The sequence below is a fragment of the Poecilia formosa genome, unplaced genomic scaffold (assembly GCF_000485575.1).
Source record: "Poecilia formosa unplaced genomic scaffold, Poecilia_formosa-5.1.2 Scaffold13, whole genome shotgun sequence".
Lineage (NCBI taxonomy): Eukaryota > Metazoa > Chordata > Actinopteri > Cyprinodontiformes > Poeciliidae > Poecilia > Poecilia formosa.
Genome location: NW_006799952.1, coordinates 3,567,989 through 3,592,993, shown reverse-complemented (window position 1 = coordinate 3,592,993; position 25,005 = coordinate 3,567,989). Strand labels below are relative to the sequence as shown.

Genomic DNA, 25,005 nt, shown 5'->3' with positions numbered 1-25,005 from the left:
ATAGATGATTAAAATCTGCTACAGAGTGTTTGGTTTTTGAGTTTGAGTCCATTTAAGTACATGCTAGAGCATCTTAGTTTTAGAGTCCAAAATTTAACTAGTTTTTTTTATGTTTCAGAGAGGCGGACTTTATGGTCATTTCAGGTAATTGTCCTGCTGTATTACTCAAGCACGCTTCAGCTTAAGGTCGGAAACTAGTGGCTTGACAAAGTCCTTAAGGATTTTTGGGTAGAGAAGACAAACTGTGGTTCCAACAGTTTCAGCTTCCGAGACCATAGCTCTGCCACCACTCTTGACTGCTGGCATTTTTCTTTCTTGTGTTAGTTTTTTGCAAGATGTAATGGGATGCAAACCCTCCAAGACACGCATACCACTTTTGTCTCACCAGTCCAGTAAACTTTTTCCCAAAACTGACCTTAACTTTGATAAGTGAGGCCTGCAATGGTTTTGATGTTCCGGGTTCTCTGGTGAATCTCCTGCATGAGTCGTCAATGTACTAATGGAGAAATTTGTGTACGCCAGTTATTAGTGGAAGTAGGTGATTCATGTTTCTGGATGCTGGCCGTTCTTCACTGATAGGCCTATTACTGGATTTGAGATCAGATGACTATCGTGTGTCACATATGCGGCATTGCTTTGCATTGAGCCAGGAATATTGATGGTCAGGAAAATAACACAATCACACAAACAATCTAAAAAAGAGAAGTTCAGTTCACAAAAGTAAAGCACTGGGGAAAAGAAGTGAGATTTCTTCTTTTCTGGGGAAAATAAGTGATTTTGAGTTGTTTTTCAGCATTATTTCCCTTTGTTGTGGAACATTCCAGCCACTGTAATTTCTGAAAGTTCAATTAATGACAAAAACCGGACTGCCTGGATAAATAACAGTCATCAAAAGGAATAGAATATATCATAAAGTATACAGAATAAAGTATATCTCCTGGTAATTACCAGTATGTAAAACTAAATTAATGGTCCAACTCAAAAAAAAAAATTCTTTCAGTCTTTTCTCGCATCTTGACAGAACTGACAGACACCAAACTGTTTATAGATTTATATCAAGGGAGATTACACATTTCACGTATCAAAGTATCAGCAATTTTTTTTCGCTTTAATTTTAGCCATACTTTGTAGAAGTTGGACAAGAAATAAAGGCTCTACCATTTTTGTGACAATTTCATGCTCATTCTGCATCAGACCAGTAATTACAAAAGACGTCTGCAGGTGTGCGTCGCAAGCAATAGCAGCTAACAGGTGATTTTTCCATCCAGTGTGCAATACATCAGTGGTGCTCACCAAGCTTGCATGACTCGTTGTGGTTGTCAACAAATCCATGAGAAGTGTAGACTACCTAGCACAGTTGGTGCTCAGGAAATTTTGTAGCCAATTACATGTTTCTCCTTAGTACTTTTTTGTTTGTTTGTTTTTTGTTTTTGTTTTTGCTCTGGGCATGTCTTATGAAATCTTTTCATCAGCTTCCTGTGATCAGACCTGGTTCAACACTTAATGTGGAGTAATTGTGTTTTTACTTAAATTAAGGTTGGTTTTGGTAGCTTTTTATAATATAATTATAATTTCTTTGTTAGATATCAAAATATACTTGATCTGAAACTTTTCATTGTAACAATGAAACAAAACTAGAAGAAATCTGGATGGACAAATACTTCTTTGTGCTGTTTTCGTTGTATAGTGTTCATGTGTCCAATCTGGCGCAAATCTGGTTTGAATGGTCTAGTATTTCGACTTATCTGGTAATCACATGAAAAATCACATGAAATCAGTTGATCACAAGTTGTTCATTTCATGCTTATAAATTTTGTTCCACCAGCGAGAAGCAAATCGACATCACTCATTGAAAAAGCCAGAACATTCACCTGGGTGAGAGGATGTCAAGTCCTTAGGGCAGCAGCATCTGATCAGTCACACATGAGATGGAGAGGTGAAGGAGCTCTGACCTCTACAGGTCACGGAGAACACCGGGAACATATTTAACGTTGAAACTATGTGTGTGTGTGAGCAAAAATCTGCAAATGTGTCACTTCCTGACTCTTCAGTCCTCTGAACACAACGTAGAAGTGAACCCTCCCACCAGCAATCTACATACAAATATACCACCCCCTACTGCATAGCAAGACACATAATTGTTGAGTTTATGGATTAAAACTGATCTTTAGAAATAAGGTACCTAATATGCAGGAGGAGAAATAATGTTGCTACATGACTGCAACATAAAATCCAACTGTATTAACAACTGGTGATGATGAGGATGTGTGAGGAGGGAGCTGGGGGACTAAAAGTGAACTGCAGATTCAAACACTTAATGTGCTGTATGTTATGCTTGGGCATATATTGCTTCTGAGGTGTACTCGCACCCCGTGGATGAATTGGTCCTTTGGGGGGAGCAAAGAGGGATTTATAGTTTTGAGGTTTGTGGGTCACAAGAACCAAAAGCACATGTTGTTAGCTGTCAAGAGCGACACTTCAGTTTGTAGGTTGTGGTTGCTCTGCCAAAAGAGCACTTTTCTTCTTTCCCCTCCATCACTTGCATACCTTTAGTCAAGCAGAGCCCAGAACTTGCATCAAAAAGCACACAGTCTTGCTCTTAAATACCAGAGGGCAAAAAGAGCAATGAACTGAAAATGAAAACCACATTCCTCTGCAACAGTAAGGCATTTTTTTTTGTTCCTTGTTTTCACTGCAGTGTAAAATAACCCTTGACCAGAACTGGAGTATGTAGAAGTTCTCCAAAAACACCCTTCATCCATACGCGCATTGAAAATATCACAGTGGAGTTGGGTTTCCCGAGGCGTGTACAATAGTCTGAGAGATAAAACATTACTCTTCTTGAGATTTGAGATTTGTGAGGTGTACTCGCTCTCTTGCGTTCCCCAGATTTTGCCCTAATAATCTGAAAACATGGTGAGCATTTGATTCACAGTATTCTGGTTTTTGCTTGAGATTTACCTCTGGAGACTTTCAGATCAGTCTTTATGCCAGTTCTGATTGAAATCATGAACACTGTACAGTAAGAAGACAGTTTCAGCCTGTTTGAGAATGCTTACACAATCATGACTGCCAAAGGATATTGGCTCACAAGTGAATGTCTAATATGAGACACGTGAAAAAGGACAAAGACAAAATAGCAACTCCCAACTAAAATATTTGATGGTTTATGAAGTAAAAGTAAGCCATTATACATTATTAATAATTCAATTAATAGTATTGCACAGTTTAAAATATGGTTTCAAAACGTGTAGAAGTCTTTACAAGAATTTAATTGAAAGCATAATGATATTGAATTACTGTTGAATATTGCTGTGGGGATACTGGATAACATTTGAAAAATGTGTAGTAAACCAAGAGCGGTTTGGATTGTTTCAGAAAAGAAGCTTGTTTGCTTTCTTACCTGGTAAATGACCTCACTGACGCTTTGTGGTGTTTTCCCTAAGCTATTAGGGAATCTGTGGCTGCAGAGTATGTAAAATAACTCAATGAAATGTTTTTTCTATATATAATTTTGCTCTTAAACATGTTGTAGTGCACTTGAACACCTTCGATTTGAGCTGAAATAACTCCTTATATCCAAGTTCCTCCAAATTGTCTATAGGTTTAATTAAAGTCATTTCTTACTCCACATGTTGCCCCAAGGCCACGACTTTGTACATGGCTTAGTCAGTTATTATTTTGGATAATTTTGTCTGAAGACCTGCTAAAGCATGTTAATGTACTTATGGATAACCTTATATGTATAAATAACCTTCTAGATAAAGTCATAAAAATGTTAGATAATTAATAATTTGTCATATTGATAGAGACAAACGTTGATTGTAAATGAGTCATGCGTTACTATGTAAAAAGTGATAGCTTCTTGAGAGTTTTGGAAATTACAAAGTTCTCACTGTCAAAAAAAAAGTCTTAGAAAAATCATGAAATTTATTTTTATTAATTAATCCTTTACAGATCTTAATATACTAAATGTACAATGTATGCAAAAGTGTTAAAAAACAGTGTTGGTTTTACATTATAGCTCAGGAATTATATTCAAAACTACATTGTCTGTGCCTTACAAAGCACTTAGATAACACTCCCTATGCCCTCCAGAGAAAGCAGAATAGAGAAAGACAGGAAGAATGTAGGGTAAAAGATTTTATTTATACCAGTCTCTCAAGGGAATGTTGGTTCTTTGCATCCATTCCATCTGCCCCCTTATTGTGCTTTCTCTTTGTCTCTTGCTTTCTATTTCTGACTCCTCTTTGTCTCACTCTGAATAAAAGAGGAATGTTGATTAAATATTGGTTTTACTATTTACTATAACTTTATGTTTCTTCCTTGAGAAAAAAAAAATATTAAGACACAACATGTGCAATTGCATGAACAGTTGCACATGTTTTTTTTTATTTCAGTTATAGGGTGTAACAGAACAGTTTGCAGGAGTACACTGGACACATTTTAGAAGGCACTCATTTACACACCCACCTGCTTGATTGGTCATTTCTTCCTGTTTGCTACTGTGAAACTATCTGTTGGAACAGAAATTCAACCAAAACAGGTTTTGTGTAGGATCATAAATTCAGGCTCTTGGTTTTATAGTTGCAGCTTAAACAGCAGAAAAATAAATGCTTCTTTATGCATGAATACCCACGTTTATCCAGAGGGGACGCTGGTTGAGACATGTATAGGCCACTACCTGTAGAGCGACATGGGAACTATAACTATAATACACAACCAGCCAGCTTGATAAACATACATTACACACTTCCACACACAATTCCCTAAGTGTATCTGTCTCTGGCTGATTGGGTTCTAATAACTTAGCTGTAGTCTCTGTTGAATGGTTTGTTGCCATGGACACTTCTCCCATGGATAATTTTGCAAAAACCAGTGAGGTGTGTATGGAGGGTGGAAAAGGTGATGTGGTCCTCTGCTCTTTCATACAAGAACTTGATAAGCGCAGCCATTGTGTGAACATTTTTTTCCTTACATCAATCAATGTGCTGTTTAATTTGAATATGTGTTTTCAGATGTTCTCTGTATTTTCTCAGTCAAAGTTGCAGAAAAGCTACTGTAAAAACAACATGAACTCCTTCAGAGAGAGTACCATGAAATGGGAGCAGTTATATAAAAAGCAGAGATTTGTTTATGTAAACCAAAATAACTAATGAAACTGTTTCCCTCCCCACCCGTAGAGCTTTTTCCAAAGGATTTACATGCAAGCAGAAAAGAAATATCTCTTGAAGAAGTCAGTAATTAGACTATAACAAACTGCATACTGGTCACAAAAGAACTGGAAACTGAGTTAATCTACACAGTGATTAGGACACACCACATTTCTTGGACTTTCCATCTAAAACCCAATTCTAGTCACTACCTGCTGCTTCGAAATGAGATTTTAAAATATGAGATATAGTATTAGCTTTTGCAATGATTATTCTGTGACATTGCCATCAACCATTTTTACACTGTTGGTACAGATGATTAGATGGATGTATGGATTTTTTATGGTAACATATTTAGGTTTTCTTCTGTTTCATTTTGCTCAGTTGCCCTGCTGTTGATTTTTTCCAGTTTTTTAGCTTGTCTGATTGTTGATTAATAATTTAATTGTGTACCCTTTTATTATTGTTTGCCACTTTTAATTGGTAGATCTATTATAATTTACCTGCTGTTTTATAATTTGTCTTATTTTTATGTATATGGTTTTATTTAATTTATTTTTTTATTTTTTTAAGATGTTTGCTGTGCCTTTAGATTGTTAGTAATTTGGACAGGTAGTTGATTAGCCTGGTTAAAAAAACAGACCTTATGCTTTGCTTTGTATGTGGTGAACATATGTGTGAACCCTCAGCTACTGAGAAATGATTGCATGCTGGAGACATAGACTCTTAATCGTTAACATTTGGCCGTGATGATGTAATGCTACAAAGTTTACCTGGAGATGCCTGCAGTGCAAACAAACAAGACGGATGTTAATGTTAGTTCAGTGTGTGGAAGTGTGGCCAACGTGGACACTTTTTACCTCTTACTTCCATTTCCTCAGCTGCCATTGCCAAACTATGGCCATGGCAGACTACAATTATTAAACAAATGTCCTCATTCACATCTTAATTTTCTGTTCACTGACTGGCCTGTTTCAAATTCAACCAGAGAAATCCCTCTCAATCGTAGAAAGCCAAGCTGGAACACTGAAGTAGATGAGAATCAATTGCGTAGGAAGGCAATGGCCAGGGTGGTAGTTGATATTTGATGTTATTTTTTTATTTTCTATGTTTTGTTACTCTCTTGGTTAGTTGTATATTTTTAGGTTTAGTAATTTATTTGTGTTTGACATTGGCCTGTTTGTTTGTTGGTGTATTCATTAAATAAACTTTTCTTTATTGGTTAGTTAGTTGTTTAATTTGCTGGATAGTTCATTCATAACTCTATTGGTTGTTCTATTTAATAAATAAGTGGAATGAAATAATTTTTTGTAAAATTATACATTTTTGTATCAGGTTCTTCACAATTGCAACCTTTTTTAACTGACGGAGCGGTACCTTTTTTACTTTACTGAGCTGAGGTGCTTATAAAACTGGCTGTGTCTGTATAAAACAGACAATGACATTCAAAGATAACAAGCACATCTTTCAGTTTACAGTATCCAAACAGTGAGTGTATTAGTTGGAATAGGAAGGCAGAAGTCCTGAATTCTGTCCAACATAAATGTTTTTGAAGGAAACTGAAGAAGTCAGCTCATGCAAGGCATCCCAGTGGTATGCAGAAAAATGCCACACTGGAGAGCAGGTACAAAAGCAACTGGCTGCTGCTATCACAGGCAATAAAAACACATTATAAGGGTTATTCTTCTAAGTAGTTATTTTTGAATATTCTTAACCCTTGTGCGTGCGAGGACTGAGGCAAATGATACAAGTTTTACATGTGTGGGGTCGGTTGGACCCCAATTCTAAACACAAGGGTTAAAGCTTCTGTAAAAATCTAAATTTTAAATGTTTAAATAAGTTTAAAACACATTAATGTTGTTATTGTAAATTCTCAATATTATTCTATCCTTTTTTTCAGTTTCCCAAGAATGGGAAAATAAATAAAATACATAAACTATTTTTTTTATTTTTTAATTTCAAGTCTATAAACTGACATTGCTGACTTTGTGTCTGAAAAATGCTTATCAGAATGGACAAGCTGTTAAATAAGTAAAGTAGTCAGTGTGACGCTCTCTCTTCTGTGATGGTTTTTATCTCTTACGTCAATTTTTCTTCATCTTGTCTGTCTGTCTCTCGGGCTCTGACATACTTCAGAGTAGAGGGCATTCTCTTCTAAAACATTTATGAGTGATTCTGTTTGTTCCTTCTTTTCTTACTATGAAATAAAGAGATAAATGTAGAGGATGGTGGAGGAAGGATTTTTTTTTTTTTTTACAGTGCTTCCAGAACTTTCTGCAGTTTTGGGGTGGTGGCCAGTTGAAGGGGGGAGTTCTTGTCTGGGATTACTTTATTGGCAAGAACGGATTGTCACGAGAAAAAAAAAACAAAAATGCTGTGTGTATCTTTGTGTGCCTTTCGATGTTACATTAAACAGTATCACAATCGCTGTCTCAGATGTGACTTATGGGTCAGTAATTGAATTAAAGATGTTAGGCAAGTCTTGCTGTCTTTTGAGGAGACACTAAATAATAAAATTAAGTTTTAAAAAGCTATCTGAAGAGTATTATAAAGTCTCCTAACAACTGATGTGCTTAAGGAAAATATTGCCATTTGATCTGAAGATTAGAAGAGTTTCACAACGTCTCCCTGTTAGTCCGTGTTCTTCTGCCTGGCAGCTCCCATTACAGTTACATCTCCATGTAGACAGTCTGCCTTTTGGCATCTAGTCCTGGCTGTACCTGTTGAATCCACGTTTACTTGGCAGACGCTCCCTATCTTTTAACTTGGCTTGTGCGTGCATTTTTTGGGGGGGTTAAAATAAACTTATGAGAAGAGCAGCAGCATGCCTGTAAAAATAATTTTCTCTAAAAACAAAACAAACAAAAACAAACAAACAGAAGGTTTAGTGTAGATGTGTCATTTTTGCATCTGGTATATTTTATGTGTAAACAAAACCCCACTGTATTTAAGATGTTCTTAGGATTCCTTTAAATTCAGTGAGTTTTGACTTTCTTGATTTTATTGTGATATATATATTTTTTAATCATTGTAGCATACTGATCTTATTTTTCTCTCCACAGAGATGTTGGAGACCAACAACCTTGTGACATTTGAAGGCCTAGCTAACAGTTCGGGTTACCACACTCTCTTGTTGGATGAGGAGAAAGGAAGGCTCCTGGTGGGAGCCAAGGACCACATCTTTTCTTTTAACCTCCTCAACATAAGCAAAGACAAAGCACAGGTAAAGCATATGATTTGGAGCCCACGTACCTGCCAGTTCATTTTATTTCTGACTTTGAATCCGTTTCGGACCAGACTATTTGCCTCAAACCAGAGTGCTGGCTTCAGGTATCTTAGGATTCTTATCTCCGAATCGAAAGAAAAAGTGCTTCATGTATATTTCAGACGAGGGCTGTCTCACGCAGTCAGGCACTGTTCCAGACATGTTAGCTGCACTCTGCACACCTGGGTGAATCATGTCGTAAATTGAAACAAAGTGGAGAACAGACTGCTTTGTGACCCCTTCAACTCTCATAAACACACTTCCATGCACACAAGCTGTAAATCACCAACACAAGAAATGATTCTGAGTGCAGGGAAATGCTTTTCTGTCTTCACAGAAACTATGTTTGTATTGCAGATTCCCTGGACTGCTTCTCCCACTAAAAGAGATGAATGCAAGTGGGCAGGGAAAAATCTCCTGGTAAGAGCTAAAGGCATCCAGCTAACATGCGGATTCTTTTCATGGGAACCTATGAATATCTATTTTACGACTTTCACCAAAACCCAGACTTTCATTGTTTTTCTGTTTTGGATCATTTCTCCTTGTCTGTTGAAAAAATGTCTTACACAGTTACTATAAGCCTACTTAAGATGTAGAGTCATCACTGAGATCCTTAATTAAGCCAAAAGAATCTGGAAGTCAAACCTTTAGAATTCTTTGTTCCTTTGGTTTCCTTTTATTGTTTGTTTTTGTAGTTTTAACTAGATTACGGCGGCCTTGAACCACATCAATAAATCACTAAGCACAACCACAAATTACAAAAAGCACAACATATTTAAATACATAACAGCATTAACTAAACACAACTACAAATTAAGAAAACACATTAACTAAACACAACTACAAATTAAGAAAACACATTAACTAAACACAACTACAAATTAAGAAAACACAACAAAAAGGAAGACATAGGTACCAGCAGGAAACCTAAGAGAGAGCAGATTGGACAACACTACATGGCTTTAGAACTAGAAATTATTCTGGCATTAGCACATTTGTTGATCATATGAATTTTGCAGGTGATACACATGTAGCTACCGCTATCCAAGAACATTTTGAGTCGGGACATATTATGAAGCTCAGCTTCATTCTTTTTCACAGTTTGGGCCTATCTAAACAAAGAGAGAGCAAGTATCAGAAAATATTCCATCATCCAATCATCAATGCCTCAGCTTTCCCACTGAGCCCTACCTCCTCTGTTTTGTTAATGTTGCTGTGTTTTCTTAATTTGAAATTATACTTAGTTAATGTTGTGTTTTTTTTTTTTTTATATGTTGTGTTTTTCTATTCATAGTTGTGTTTAGAGATTTGAAGTGGTTTGCACTGAAGGGCCACCGTAGATTATTATCTGTTACTGGAATTTCTGCCGATTTAATTTATAATGTTAATAATTGTAAACCTCACGATAAGGTTGTGATTTTCAGATTAAAATAAAACGATAATTTAAAAACCAGGACTTTATTTGTTTAGAACAAAAGTGAATATTTAAGATGAGTACAAATATAAAGTCAATTTGGATAAAAATCACAGAATACATCACAATCCCATGGCTCTTGGTAAAAATGTCTCAGTTTTCAGAAACCCCAGTGTAAATACACTTACTGTTTTGAATCTGCTTTCCTTCAAGTAGCGTGTTTGTTGTTCATCTTTCAAAGGCCCTTGGGCAAAAAGCTTGGATGTAAGACCATACTGATGCTGTTTGTGGTTTAGATTTTTTTCACTAGAATAGGGCAAGTGCCTCTGGCGGTCAGTTCGCCTGCCTGTGCTGCGGAGCAGAAGGGCAGTGAAGTCTTCTGTGTGTTTTCTGTAAACGATTTGAAATGTATAAGGAGGCACCCTGAGGGATGGTTATCTTTTACAGAGCTAGATGAGAGTGAGGGGGAGAGAAAAGGAAAGGCTATCCACAAATATCACATCATAGTCTAAAACAAACATTTCTACAATGTAGTGAGGAACAAAAGAGGATTGATGGATGTTTGACATTCAGAAACATAGTTGAAATGCGAGCATAACTGAAATATTAAAATTATTTCATGAAAAAATACCAATGAATATAAGGTGGTACACACTATAGTACTATTGTATGCACAATTAAGTTATGAATATGATTGTCATGCAAATATATGTACAACAGCAGCAGCTGAGTTTGAAGATAAAGTTCAACACATAATAAAACTTCAGATTTCAGGAGGCATCCTCTGAAATCCCAGCAGTAATTCACTTTATATTTATAGCTGAAAGACTAAACTATTGTAAAACAAACAGCAGACAAAACAAAAAAGAAAAAAAAAAGAAACTATGAGAAAAGCAGACAAAAGTGCAAATGTCCTGTTGCTTGAATCACTTAAGAGAAATTAAAGAGGAAAATTGACTTTTTGTATGAATAAATTTAAACTTGCTGTAATTTGTGTTCAATTTGAAACCCAACACATTAAAATGTTCAGAAACTGCAACACAATAATTACTGTGAAACAATTTTGTTTGTTCTCTGTCTTTCCCTCATCAGAGAGAGTGTGCACATTTCATCAAGGTACTGCAACCTTTCAACCAGAGCCACTTCTATGTTTGTGGGACAGGAGCCTTCCACCCTGTATGCTCCTATCTGGAGGTGGGCAAGAAACCAGAGGTACAGCTTAGATTTCTGTTCTTGTCCATATCTACTGCCACACACAACACAAATACACACAGGAAAAGACTAGACAGGCTTTATGTTTTAGCTAGTTGTCAGTATTTCAGATTCTTTTTGGTCATGTTTACATGGAGATGTTGTAACAACTAAATATAAACAGGTTTGGTTCAATAAAATAAGAAAAAAAGCTTAAAAGAACATTAAACACCACATATCAGTTCATTTCTCTGGTGAACTACTGCGGTGTTAGACAGTGTATGTTTACATGAAAGTCTGTGCATACTGCTCATTTAAATTTGAGAAATGAGAATTACTCTCCTCTCCTCCAAATGCCAGACCTATAAATGTGAGTTTCCCACTAATTGGGCGGCTATTTACGGACCATTAGGGGAAGGAAATGTCCCTGAGAAACGCCATCAACTCTGCGTGGATCATAAAGTAGAAATGCAATTGATTAGTGCTGAGGTCACTGAGTCACAGTGGTTAGAAATGTTGTCTTCGGTTCTATTAAATGGCATTATGCTGCTGGTAGGTACCGTAGTATATAAGCCGCTACTTTTTTCCCACGCTTTGAACCATGCGGCTTTTTCTGTGGATTTCTTTCAACCACCAGGGGGCTCTTTAGCAGGAAGTGAATCATTGGTAGTCAAAATTGGAAACCAAAGAAGAAAGTGCTAATTTTAATTTAGAACAAGCGCATGCTAGCAGCAGGGCTGAACATTTTTTCAAACTCATATGCAACTTTTAAGTTGTTTGTGGGACAGGAGCCTTCCACCCTGTATGCTCCTATCTGGAGGTGGGCAAGAAACCAGAGGTACAGCTTAAATTTCTATCGATCTGGCAGTACAGGAGGGAAATAGAGCCGCTGCACGTAAACTCGGCGTGAACGAATCCATGGTTCGGGGTTCCAGAGCAGATTTATTGCTTATGTAAAACCGAGATCGGCGGAGATACCAGCAGCTTATAGCCCGGTGCGGCTTATATTTTGGACAAAAGTGGTAGCTATATATTCATAAAATATTGCTACTGTAATTGCATGAAAGGTGGGTTCTTCAAAATATTCTGTTTTTTTCTTTCTTTTTTTTTTTTTTTTAGATTTCGCAGTTTTCCTTTTTTCATAGCTATGCACTGTTTTATGCTGGTGTGTCACATAAACTCCCAGTTACATTAATTGAAGCTTGTTTTTGTAACATGTTTGTAACAAGTTCAAAAGGTTTGAAGAGCGCACACTATAGACAACACATTTAGCTATGTCTTCAGTGCGTATGCAAGGAAATGTCTGACAAAAGCAAATGTCAAACATCATATGACTCAACATTTGAGCTCAAATCTGTAAATAAAAGAAAAAGTGATGTTAAAACCCTCCACAAAGATTTCACAAGAAAATACTGTGTCATGAAGTGTTGACAGCAACCGGAGAAAACTCTGTTTCTACTGGAGCTCTTGTTTTGTGTGTGGAATTTACATGGGCAGGAAGCTACGTTCACTGTCTGTGTTTGATAGCATGCTGTAATACCTCACTGATTTTCTGTCTTTATGTGTATACAGGATGGTGTTTTCAGACTGGCGCCCCATGTAGAAAATGGCAGAGGGAAGAGTCCCTATGACCCTAAGCTTCTCACCGCTTCAAGGCTAATTGGTGAGTTTATGGAAAGATACGGAGTGCATGTGTGCAATAAATCCCTGTGAAGCCCCGTGCCTTGCTCTTTCATTTCAGTGGGAACACGGCGTGTGACGTCAATGTAAATAGCAGAACAGGAACATCCTTCGCTGCTTTGTATTTACACACTTAGAACCTCTCATTGGCAGGACTGTAAACTTTATTTCAGTCTGCATCTACAACATTTAAATGGTGCACATGTGTGGTCAATGGTACCGAGTCTATTTTGCTCTAATTCGCCATCCTCCCATTTTCTGGCAAATAAAGCAGGGGTGCATGAGCATGGTATTTCTCTTTACCCCCAATTATGTGTGATCATATTGTGTTATACCACCTCATTTACCCAAGCAGATGGCTATTTTCCAGCCCATCACCCCTTATCTCCTCTCCCCTTTTTCTTTCCTTTCTCACCAGCATTATTATGTACTCCCCTTGTCTCACACTTCTGTTCTCTCCCCCAGCATCTGACCCACCATCCGTTCATCCTGTCCTCACCTCCTTTCTCTGCCCTGCCTTCTGTTTTAATGTCGATTTCACACTCCCGATGTTTGTTATGTCTTTGTTCACCGTGGACGTGAAATCTACCTTTGCTGCTAAGCCCCCGCTCAATTCCTCGGATTTCTGAACAGAACCCACGGGGAAAAGCAGGCGGCCTCGTCTCATGTTACTGTGTTAACACTAATCAATCCTCTCCCTCTCAGATGGGGAGCTGTATGCTGGAACATCAGCCGACTTCATGGGGCGGGACTTTGCCATCTTTCGCACTCTTGGCAAACATCATCCTATCAGAACAGAGCAACACGACTCCAGGTGGCTAAATGGTACGTTTGGAGGACCCTGTGCCTTGATTTGTCTCTTAGCTTCAGTGTTAATAAATAATAACTGCAGCATTTTGAGGGTTAATTTTTCTGTTCTCCAATTCATACTTCCATATCATGCTACACATCACCATATCATCTGTGTTAACCATGAGGAAACCGCTTCATGGCCTTGTCTTTAAACCTTTGGTATAATTTTCTTTGAAGGTGAACTTTTGTCTGAATTCATGGAGATACATAGTTACAATATAAACAGCAAACAAAACTACTCACATTTTTAATTTGTATTTCTATATTACCATCTAAACTTTCTTTTAAAAACCAAAATTGGAATAAATCTACCTTATCCTAAATCCTCATATTTTGTGCCTGTGCTTCCAACATTCACCGTGAGCTTGGGAATCTTGGACTGTAATGTGTGCATCTAATGGACTGAGACTCCAGTCCAACAGGCTCAATTTATTTTTGATATGGAAAAAATAACTTTATGATACCTTGAATGAATTAACAATTACACCATTCCTAACAATACTTTTGAATTAATATGACACATGCTGATATTTTGGTTAGCTATATTGTGCCACCATACTCCTGAACAGACCAAAAGAACTAAACAATATCTGGATGGCAGATTCTGATTATGTAAGATGCTCCCTAACCTTATAGATTGAGTTGCTTTACAGCTAAATTATACGTGATATATGAAAGAATATGAAAATTATTTTCTAAATTGACTTATCATGGTAATTTTTTTACTTCACAAAAGCCTGGAATTTTAACAGGCAAGCGTAGAGTTTTGAAAGCCGGTGAGTATTACATTAGTTTTCCACACTCGTTCTAGCTGAGGAGCACCAGCCTGTCTCCATGTGAGTCAAAATACTGCCTTTCATACGCAAAGCATGAAGAATAATATGTATTGTTTCAGCCTCTCCACGTTTCAGTTTTAATACAATTTCTTTTTATTATTCCAGACACCATGCAGGCCAGAGGCACATGTCTGAGTTCTGTAGTTGTTATTATAAATCTAAGTCCCTAGGTTAGTCTGAGCAGTGGAGGATATATGCTCTAGTATTTTCTTTGTCTGGCTTTTTATGATATTTGTTTTCTGCTTCATCTTTTCCACCCTTCCTGTCTGATATTTCATAAGTATGTGCATGGGTACATGATTATGTTGTTAAATGAGGAAGTAAGTTTCGAAAAATGCACAACATCAGCCCTGGCAAATGTGAGCTGGATGCAAGTAGTGACACAGCGCTTCATCACATTATCATCCGCCTAAGCAGTTTTAATAAGTGATTAATAAACTTTTGAAATATTTCACAGATGGAATTAGATCAAAAATAGTCTCTGAGATTATGCTTTTACAAGTGATGAAGTTAGCATGTCACTGGTAGGCAGCGCTCTTGCAAATTCGTCGCCGGTTTGCGCCATCTGCAGACCTAACCTTCACTGCCGAAAATGGTTCTACTTTGCTTGATTAGGGAAAAAGACTAACCCAAAACCAATGTTAGAACATTTTAAAAGATCACTAATATTCTAATTATTTAACTGTTTCTGTCCATGACTATTACCTGTCCTACACAGAGATCATGTTCAGTTGAAGTGACTTAATCTGAATGAGTTAGCAGAAGTGAACTCTCAGGTGAGGAAAGGTGGGGCTAAATCATATATAAATATAAATCATATTTAAAATATCTATTTTTTGCTAATTGAAAAGAATAATAAGAACTGAGAGAAACTATATACATTTATAAATACTTTAGAGCGTGATTAGGCTTTGCAGAAATAAACACAAGTGTGCATCCCCACTTTCAAAACTGAGAGAACGTCTGTTCCTTTAGCTCCTGTATCCAGGGGCCTATGTATGGACTTTTTTTTTTTATAAAATATTAAGTGAATAAATCTTTGACACTAACTTGTCCCTTCTAGATCCTAGATTTGTAGGTGTCCATCTGATCCCAGAAAATGACAATCCAGAGGATGACAAAATCTACCTGTTCTTCAGAGAGAATGCTATGGATGGAGAACATGCTGGAAAAGCCACATATGCTCGCATTGGACAGCTCTGCAAAGTAAGTATACACATAGGCATGTATACATTAAGGCAGGTCATCAAACAGGAAAAGTAAATCAAAAATACCACTTTCAACAAAGGCACAAACACAATCTCAAGCAGTTTGAGAAACAGCTTTGGGGTCTAATAAAAAAAACAAAACAAAACAAGCAAAAATAAAAAAAAACCCTTGACTGTTAAATGAGTTGCTTTCCATGCTGATATCTTTCAGGATCTGTAATTATTTTCAGCATAAAAAGCTTAGGTTGTGTTGTATGTTGTGCAATCGCCTCTAAAGAGAGGGACTGAAACCTGAGAGAGAGTCAAAATGTCACCGGAACGTGATAGGCTGTGATGGCAGCAATGCCGCCCCAGTTCTGACTCTGCTACATCTGAGCTCAAGTGTCAGATTTCAAGGTCCACATCCTTCAAAATCAGTATATTTCAGATCTGAAGTCCAGCCTTAAACCCCTGTTTATTGCAGATCAGCCTTCCTTTATAACAGCCTGATCACCAAGAATGTTTGGAATCTGCTGTCCTCAGCAGAAGACAATCCTTTCATTATGCGAGTTGTGGTAATAATTTGAACCCATGCACATTTGCACAGATTTTAATTTGCTGCTATAAATCAGCTTACATGGAATGCGTTTGTATGAGGGAGCACAATGTGAATTTATGTTTGCGTGCTGCTTCAAGGAAACAAACACCGCTCACTGAAGTTTGAGAGTTTGCTAGTCTTCTAACTCTAAAACACCTAGAAAGCTTTTTGTCACTAAAACAGAATTTAAGAATTAGGCTTCAAATCCTCCAAGATGAATAGATTTACCCTGTACTTTGTGGACCATTTTTACTTCTACTGGAATTTGACACTAAGTTGAATTTTTATTGGAGATTTATCATTCATAGATCACAATTTTGTGGGCAGTTAACGATAAAGAGTTTTTTGTAAAAATATTTTTACTAATTTGTATTTTTCTTCAGGATTTATAATTAATTATTTTGCATTTAAGAAAAAAAAAAACATTCCAATTTTTTTTTGTAGCCTTCTTGCCTTGGGTGGTCATAATTTTCTGCGACAGCTCGTAGGACAGAGTTTTCCTATCTTGAAACAATAACAAAGCTTTTAAACAGTCTTTTGCATCTTGTGTTACCAATTAATGTAATATTATATAACTTGACAAAGGCTACAATACCAGACATTAAAAGTAAGTTTCTAAACAGTTTTTTTTTTAAATCAAAGTTACATTGGCAAGACTTAACTTTTTCCAACTCTTTCCATCTGAGTCTGTATAGAAGTTACTTTCAAAAGTAAGCATGTCTAAACCAGCATAATAATATCAACTCTACTTGCCAGTCAGTCGGCTTAACTGGAGGTAACACATGCTGCATTATGTTCTTGTTTTGGTGTTTTGTGGAGAATTTAAATAACACGAGCTTTGCATTTTCTCCGCTACATTTAGACTTAATGTTTTATGCAGATCAAGAAAGTTAGTTTGTTCCAAACATTTAACACAAGGGTGTTACATGTAAACCACTTCTCTTAAATATAACATGTAATGTGTCTTTTAGAATGACCTTGGGGGCCACAGGAGCCTAGTAAATAAGTGGACAACTTTCTTGAAAGCCCGACTGATTTGCTCTGTGCCGGGCAGTAATGGGATAGACACACATTTTGATGAACTACGTGAGTGCTTTCTTCTTATCGCATGAATAAGATTAATCAACATTTGTTTTGGTGCAGAAAATCTGTAATCTGTTTTCACCTTTGTTTTGGTTTTAGAGGACGTCTTTCTCATAAGCACCAAGGATCCTAAGAGCCCAGTAATCTATGGAGTGTTTACAACTTCCAGGTAGATAAAGTATTTTACAGGAGATAAAAGGCTTTATATATAATGTATATATAAATATATTTATTGTGGTTTATGAGCACATGTTTTATTTGTTATTCTCATTTATTGTTTTCTGCACAGCAACGTCTTTAAAGGTTCAGCGGTGTGTATGTACAGCATGGCAGACATAAGAAGAGCTTTCTTGGGTCCATATGCTCATAGGGACGGACCCAGCTATCAGTGGGTCCCCTTCCAGGGGCGTGTACCCTACCCCCGGCCCGGCACGGTGAGTCCGTAGCTCTGTTTACTGAGCTTAGAGCCCAACAGGACTCCCTTTGATTTGTCTTTCTTTAATAGTTAATATTATGTTTTGTTTTTTTCCTTCAATGCAGTGCCCTAGCAAAACATTTGGTGGATTTGACACAACCAAGGACCTTCCTGACGAAGTGGTCACTTTTGCCAGAAGTCACCCAGCCATGTTTAATCCTGTCTATCCAATTAATAATAAACCAATAATAGTCAAAACAGATGTAGACTACCAGTTCACTAAAATGGTAGTGGATAAGGTGGAAGCTGAAGATGGCCTGTATGATGTTATGTTCATCGGCACAGGTAAAGAAAAAAAAAAAAATTAAGACAACTCTGCAAAGCTAAATGGATAACAGTCACAAAAGTGTGAGCTTTTTCTGTGCCTTCTCAGACATGGGAACAGTTCTGAAAGTTGTAGCCATCCCAAGAAATTCATGGCATGACCTGGAAGAAGTGTTATTGGAAGAAATGACTGTATTCAGAGTAAGTTGTTCTCCGTGTCACCCGGTAATACTTTTTTGGAAACATTGGAATCAACACTCTCTGTATAATTATTGCTTCCCCTTCTTTCATTTTTTAGGAACCAGTTGCAATTACAGCCATGGAACTTTCAACGAAACAGGTACAGATTTATATTCATCATATTTATATATATGATCTAAACATAAGCATGGGCAGTTTGGTTTTCACAAAGAATAACGTGAACGGCCTGTGTGATAATGGCCTTTGACGACTGTTTATGCATGACGGTTGTTTTGAGAAAACCTGCCCGTAAAGTTTTTTTTTTTTTTTTTTTTTTTTTTTTTTTCTCAGAGGTAATACGCCTTCAGGGCAAAGAGACGGAACAAAGATATCTTTGTTTCCACTATTTAAAGACTTTGAGATAAGCTCCCATCTCATCACATAAACAAAACTAAATTGCTGGCTTTCCAGTGACAGTTAGCTTGTAAGCTGAAGTGACAGGGAGATGAAAACAAGCCAACTAATTGACAGGTAGGAGGGGGGGCTGAACAATTCTCCCTAAATAGTCGACCAACATTTTTCAGACCTGAGTCAAGGATTTTGTTACTTGAAAAACTATACTGCTCACATGAACTATACTGCTCACCTGAACTTGGCTTTATTTGCACTATATTATATATTATATAAATTACAATAGGTAGGAAATATTTTACAATTAAAAATGTACAACACTCCCCCTGATCTAAAAATACCCCACTGAACTTTGTTTACCAAATCATGAGTAATGTAAGATTGACCATCTGATTCCTTTCTCTTTAAAGCAACAACTCTATCTTGGATCAGACATCGGTGTGTCTCAGATGCCTCTACACCGTTGTGAGGTTTATGGAAAAGCCTGTGCTGAATGCTGCTTGGCGAGGGACCCTTACTGTGCATGGGATGGCGCAGAATGCTCCAGATACTTTCCAATGGCAAAGAGGTAGCACAAACAAACTTTTATTTATGTCTTACCATCTCATGAACATGTTCTGCAGTGAAGCCAGTCAAAATTTCAAAGATGGTTGTTCAGTTAGGATACATTTTATATGACCATATGATACTTAAAAGCTGATAATACTTATTAGTCAATCTAGCTCCAGGAATAAGTTCATGGGATTTTGCACAGTTCTGATGTAATGCTGTCATTGATGCAAATGTAATTATTTCTTTAACTATTGCTTCTCAGGAAGAGTGTCTTTGTTATGTTTGGCAAAGAAAACTGTGGACCTTTATGTTCTGTCATTCTGAAATCAACAAGAACGTTAACATAGTGAAAGTAAACCTTTATTTGATTTGTTTTCCTTACTTATTTTCCCACAGTTAGTTAGACTCCAGCATTTGAAATTTAATGGCATTGTGGTCAACATGGCAGCTCAGTCATCATCACACAATCTCAGATTTAGAACAATATAAAGAAGATGGGCGGATCTCGCCAGTTTGCTTCCCGCGTTTCCATAGCTGCTTCAAATATTTGTGTACAGAAAATATCCTGGAGGTGGTGTCTGATAATAATCCAGATCTTCCTTAGCATCTGTACTCCAGAAAGACGACAGCTTGGAGTGATTGATTTATGTTAAATTCCATCATTCACACCCCGTAATTAAAGTATTTCAGCTAAGCCATGGGTTGCCTGCTGTTTATCCGTTAATGTTGGCCTGCAGTTTCGCTGCACACCCAAAACTCATTCAAAAACATGCCTACACACACACATGTGACCAGAAACTTTCATGAGTTTCTGCTGACTCATGAAAGTTGTTTATGCTTGTGTTTCTCCAGGAGAACAAGAAGGCAAGATATCAGGAACGGAGACCCACTCACCCAGTGCTCAGATCTGCAGCAACAAGGTCCTTAAAGAAGAAAACATTTAATTGTGATATTAATTGGCAATTCTAACGAGCAGAGATTTTATTCCTTGACGAAACCAAAACTGGAATCTCAGTTTGGTGTTTTATCCATATTTTTCATATTCTGGTGGTGTGAAAATCAACACTGGTTCATGTGAGACTAGTAATTAGCATAGTCAAGATTCCCTCAGGCCTCCCCGCTGTTAGCGAGGCCTCTAGTATGCCGACATGTTTCATGATTCAAAGTCAAGATTCATTTTCTGCTTTAATATTATCATTGCCTCAATTACATATTTTTTTCTTCTCTTACTTAGGAAGAAGATCATTAAACCCTAACAGTACACAAGCAATTAACTGTTTTCTGCAACACTGTTGACTGCACATTTTGGCCAAAATATAAAACTAAACACATTGCAGAGAAAACAACTGTAAATGTATCTCTTAATGTAAAATTACTGCAAAATTAACTCGTGAAAATATTTCAAACGTTTTGCACTGACAGACACATTTTTTCTGAACAAAATCAATTATCTGCTGAAATAAAATAATTTCAGTTCAATTCATCCCTAAGCAAATAGATGCCCACATTTTGCCTCATCATGCATTCATTTCATACCAGTAAGCAGTTTTGTAGCAACTTAACTTGCGGCATATCAGTTTTTATTTCTTTGTACTTTCAATAATTATCTTGATAAACAGTCAGAAAAATGTAATCAGATTTAAATTATTTGTGTTATTAATTTATGTTGTCATTAACATGGTAACACTTGATTAAATTATATATTCTTGTCAGAAAACGCAGAGTGTGTTGCTTTTGTTGTTGACTCACTTTTACCAATTAACATATTCAGAGAAACCTACGAGAAAATCCCCAAAACAATCACTAAATCTAGTTAAAATCTTTTTTTTTTACCAGATGAACTCAGCGGACAGGCAACCATCCTCGATAGAACCGTCTATGGTGTGGAAAATAGCAGCACTTTCCTCGAATGTGTGCCCAAGTCCCAGAGAGCCACTACATACTGGCAGTATCAGCGCTCCGCTGATGACCACAAACAGGAAGTAAGCATCCTTTGCTCATCTTATCCTTAAACATTCTGTTTTGTTTTAATTTTCTCAGAGACACTTAGCTTGCAGAGCAGATAAATAGTAATAAATAATTCCATAATATGAAGACGTTTGAATAAATTATTAGGAAACACATCTTATCATTGCTTAATACCACTGCTGACTCAAATAAAATCCAGTTTATGAAATTAAAAAGAGAACAATGAGCAGCACGGCCGATTAGATTCTTGTGCCACAGTAAATGTTAATAGCTAATTTTAATGTTCCAAAGTTTCTCATTCGCTCCGTCTCTTATCGCTTCCAATTTTCTCACTGCTCAGATCAAGTCAGAGGAGCGTTTCGTTCGAACAGAACAAGGTCTTCTGATCCGCACTCTTGACAAGAAGGATTCAGGCATCTATCTGTGCCAGGCAGTGGAACATGGCTTCATGCAGATAGTTTTAAAGGTTCACCTTGAAGTGATTGACGCAGAGCGGCTGGAGGATCTTTTGCATCGCGATGAAGATACAGCTACCATTGTCCCAGCTCAGGACTTTTCCTTGTCCAGAGAAACTCCCAGTCAAAAGCTTTGGTACAGGGACTTTCTGTCTTTAGTCAATCACCCAACTCTGAATAGTGTCGACGACTTCTGTGATCAAGTTTGGAAAAGAGAGAGAAAGCACAAGCGACAGAAAGCTCACCATGTCCAAAAAGTGCAAACACACCATCAGCAGCAGCAGCAGCAGGCTGCACCGAGCTCTCACAACAACATGCATGCTCAAGGCCTGGCATCCAAGTGGAAGCACCTTCAAGAACGACAGAAGGGTCGTAACCGCAGGACCCACGAACTGGAACGAGCCCCTCGCAGTGTCTGACCCGTAACGGTTTGACTTTGACCACGACTCTTCAGATCACTCCCGGATCACATTCTGTATACCTGAAACTATTTGTTTTTTGAAACATACATATCCTACACACACTGAACAGAAAATAAATAAATAAATAAATGCTGCTCTTATCTGCAAACTAGTGTGATCTAAGCGTGGGCAGTTTTGTTTACAGCCCACGGGGAAAAAAAAAAGAAAAAAAAAAGGATGCTGTTGTATCATCGAAGACCATTGGAGCATATCATCTCTGCTGGCCTCTGTGACATGAACAATGCAGAGCGGTAGGGCCACTCCGCACAAAACAATGGACAAATGTGACCATCCTGTAGACGTGACTGGCAATGAGATGTGGTCATCGTAATGTAGTTAGGTGATGTTTCTAAGTTTGCAAAATGCCTAAAATAACTAAAACTATATACTGTATTTTACCTCACGCAACAATGAGACCGGGCGAAGTTGTTTATGAGTATGAGTGAACTTGCAAGTTCATTACATCAACAAGTTACACAGTTCAAAAAATGCAATGAGAATTAAAGTGCATTACAAAAGTATTTATACTCCATAAAGTTTTTCACATTTAGTCATCACGTAATCAAAACATCTATTTATTTTAGTAGGCATTCTTCTAATGAATAAATAGTACTGCATAATTTGAAGTGTAAGGAAAAAGATACATGTTCTAATAGGTTTTGTTCAAGGAAAGATATATCTACTGCATTTTGCTCCCATGGGGAAGAAATGTTGAAGGTCTCCTACAACATTTTTTCCCTATTCATCCTATTAATGCCAGATGCTGTGTGTTATGTATCTAAAAATGTCCAGTTGTCCTGTTGACATATTCTCCCATGAGCTGCTTATCTCTGCAGCTCCTTCAAACATATCATTGGCCTCTTTGCTGCTTTACTAATTCACCCTCTTCTTCCCTGACCTATTCATTTGTGCAAACGGCCATGTCTTTTTAGCTATCCAGTTGGTGCCATAATCTCTAAATCTTTTGGATAATGTATAAAACGTTGCATACTCTAACTTTGCCTTAATCATTTACATAACTTTATTCCTGACTTGTCTGATATGTTTTTTGATCTTCATGTCTGTGCTCTAATGTTATCTACCTCTGAGAAAACCTCTGAGGCATTTACAGAACCATTGTATTCACATGAGATAAAATCATACTATCAAATTTAACGCAGGATAAGCTTTTTAGGTTTACATTTTTAAACAAAATTAAAATCATGTATCTTCTTCCTTCTACTTTTTCATTCTGCTCTACTTACAAAAAGTGGTAATGTGGTGAATGTTGACACTTGTAACGTCACATAGCGATGTGGAAAGGTTCAGTGAGTATAAATACTTTTCCAAAGTGATTTAGTAAGCAATTCAATAAACAATTAGTTTTGAATTAGTCAGTGTTAAATGCCTGAAAACTGCAACTGAAAATCATTGGTTATCATGGGTTCTCCAATGCAACTCCTGTCAGCATGTGTAAATACTGTATTCTATAATAATCTTATCAGAAGAAAGGGAATGAATTTCAATTATCTAGTTTGTGTTACTTGCCCAAAGTAGAAATCTACTTATGAAAAAAATAGTTTGCAGAACATTTGTAAACAGGAAAGTTTTGTACTCGTATGTGTGTTTGTGTGTCCGTGCCCTAGATAAGCTTCCTAGACAAAGAGATTTTATTATTTTTCATCTGAACCGTTCCAATTTTAGCATTTTGAAAGCCGCATTGTCTCACTTTCCAAAATGCTGAGCAGAGTTCTTCCATGTTTATTTAATTATTCTGTCAGTCTGCTTTGTTTCTGCACCCGTGCATATTTAATGTTAAACATTTCTGTACATTGTGATATATTATAAGCAGGTATTTCTTTTTTCTAACTTGTTTCTGTTTCTGGACCACTTAGGTAAAAATAAAAATAAATTTTATCACATGTAGAAGATGTTAAGCATTTTATTAGTTATCACATGCATTAAATATCAAATGCATTGGGCAATATGCCAGTATACTGTAATGTACTTTTAACACATCCATATTTTATGCAGACATTGCAGTGTAACACAGTACATTCACTGCATGTAGCATAATAAAATTGACTAAAACCATCACTGAACAGTGCACAAACACAAACCCTGAATGTAACTGTGAAAAATAAAATACTATGGTCTATGTTAATCAACTATACCACTGTGTAGTAGTGCATGTGAATACTGGTGTAGTGTTCTTGTTCTACTATAGCGATGATGAACTAGTCTAATGTTGTCACCTTTAAGCTGTTTCTTGCTTATGCTGTAGTACACAATAGGAGCGATTTGAAAAAATGCCTTCCTGCTTCTGTTAATACTCCAAGCAGTGTACATGTTATAAACAGGAACTCAACAAGATTTCCCCATGGATCCCAGTCTCCACATGCCAGCTTATCTAACAATGGACAATGATCATTTTCGCTTTGCACAAACATTGCCCTGTCAGATGACTGCAACTCTGTGGAAGCTTCATCCACGTTTGGAAGGAAGATGAGAAGCCGCTGAAAGCGTCCTTGGGAGATTTTTCAGTCTCAAAATGAATGAGACAAGCAGAGTGGTGGATGCGTGTATGATAAGATTACCGTTATGAGGAGGAAATATATGGGGCCTGTCAGATGAACAGTGGGAGTGAGGAAATTAAGTGCTGCTGTTGCTGATTTTTGGCATGATGTATTCTACTGATGTAATAAATGTCTCTTCATGAAATGCTGCATTCATTAAATCTGGTTTTGATAGTTATAGGACGTTTATACCGTTCTTGTCCTTTCTGTGTCAATGAAACCAAAGTGAACAAACTCAGAAAATGTTGCATCCAGTGAAATAGTTCATTCCTGCAAAAGTATGCATTTAATCTTTTCCTTATATTTAATGTTATGAACAAAAATGCACCTCTCGCCCATTAACAGCTAGAGATGGACACCAGCACCCCTCACGGCCCCGATGCAGTAAGGGTGTAAGACGATGGATGGATGGGTGAACAAAAATG

General features: G+C 37.1%; 1 protein-coding gene and 1 long non-coding RNA gene across 3 annotated transcripts in view; one reads left to right on the top strand and one right to left on the bottom strand.

The window, feature by feature from the left end:
• sema3ab (sema domain, immunoglobulin domain (Ig), short basic domain, secreted, (semaphorin) 3Ab) overlaps window positions 1-24,758 on the top strand; it is a 26,951-nt gene extending 2,193 nt beyond the window's left edge. The window contains exons 2-18 of one of the 2 annotated variants that reach the window (XR_001661353.1): window positions 8,216-8,376; window positions 8,776-8,838; window positions 10,925-11,044; window positions 12,596-12,686; window positions 13,409-13,528; window positions 15,455-15,597; window positions 17,148-17,262; window positions 17,359-17,428; window positions 17,549-17,693; window positions 17,800-18,019; window positions 18,108-18,199; window positions 18,297-18,338; window positions 19,000-19,157; window positions 19,994-20,061; window positions 20,978-21,123; window positions 21,450-22,819; window positions 22,862-24,758. Coding sequence is in view for 1 of the 2 variants with exons in the window: in XM_007545665.2 (XP_007545727.1) it covers window positions 8,216-8,376; window positions 8,776-8,838; window positions 10,925-11,044; window positions 12,596-12,686; window positions 13,409-13,528; window positions 15,455-15,597; window positions 17,148-17,262; window positions 17,359-17,428; window positions 17,549-17,693; window positions 17,800-18,019; window positions 18,108-18,199; window positions 18,297-18,338; window positions 19,000-19,157; window positions 19,994-20,061; window positions 20,978-21,123; window positions 21,450-21,983 (2,288 nt within the window). In the remaining variant the exon portion in view is untranslated. Of the gene's footprint in view, window positions 1-8,215; window positions 8,377-8,775; window positions 8,839-10,924; window positions 11,045-12,595; window positions 12,687-13,408; window positions 13,529-15,454; window positions 15,598-17,147; window positions 17,263-17,358; window positions 17,429-17,548; window positions 17,694-17,799; window positions 18,020-18,107; window positions 18,200-18,296; window positions 18,339-18,999; window positions 19,158-19,993; window positions 20,062-20,977; window positions 21,124-21,449 lie in introns of both variants that reach the window. The other variant, XM_007545665.2, reaches the window with a different exon arrangement.
• LOC107835561 (uncharacterized) overlaps window positions 1-25,005 on the bottom strand; it is an 82,738-nt gene that overhangs the window by 44,241 nt on the left and 13,492 nt on the right. The gene's annotated exons all lie outside the window — the stretch shown is intronic.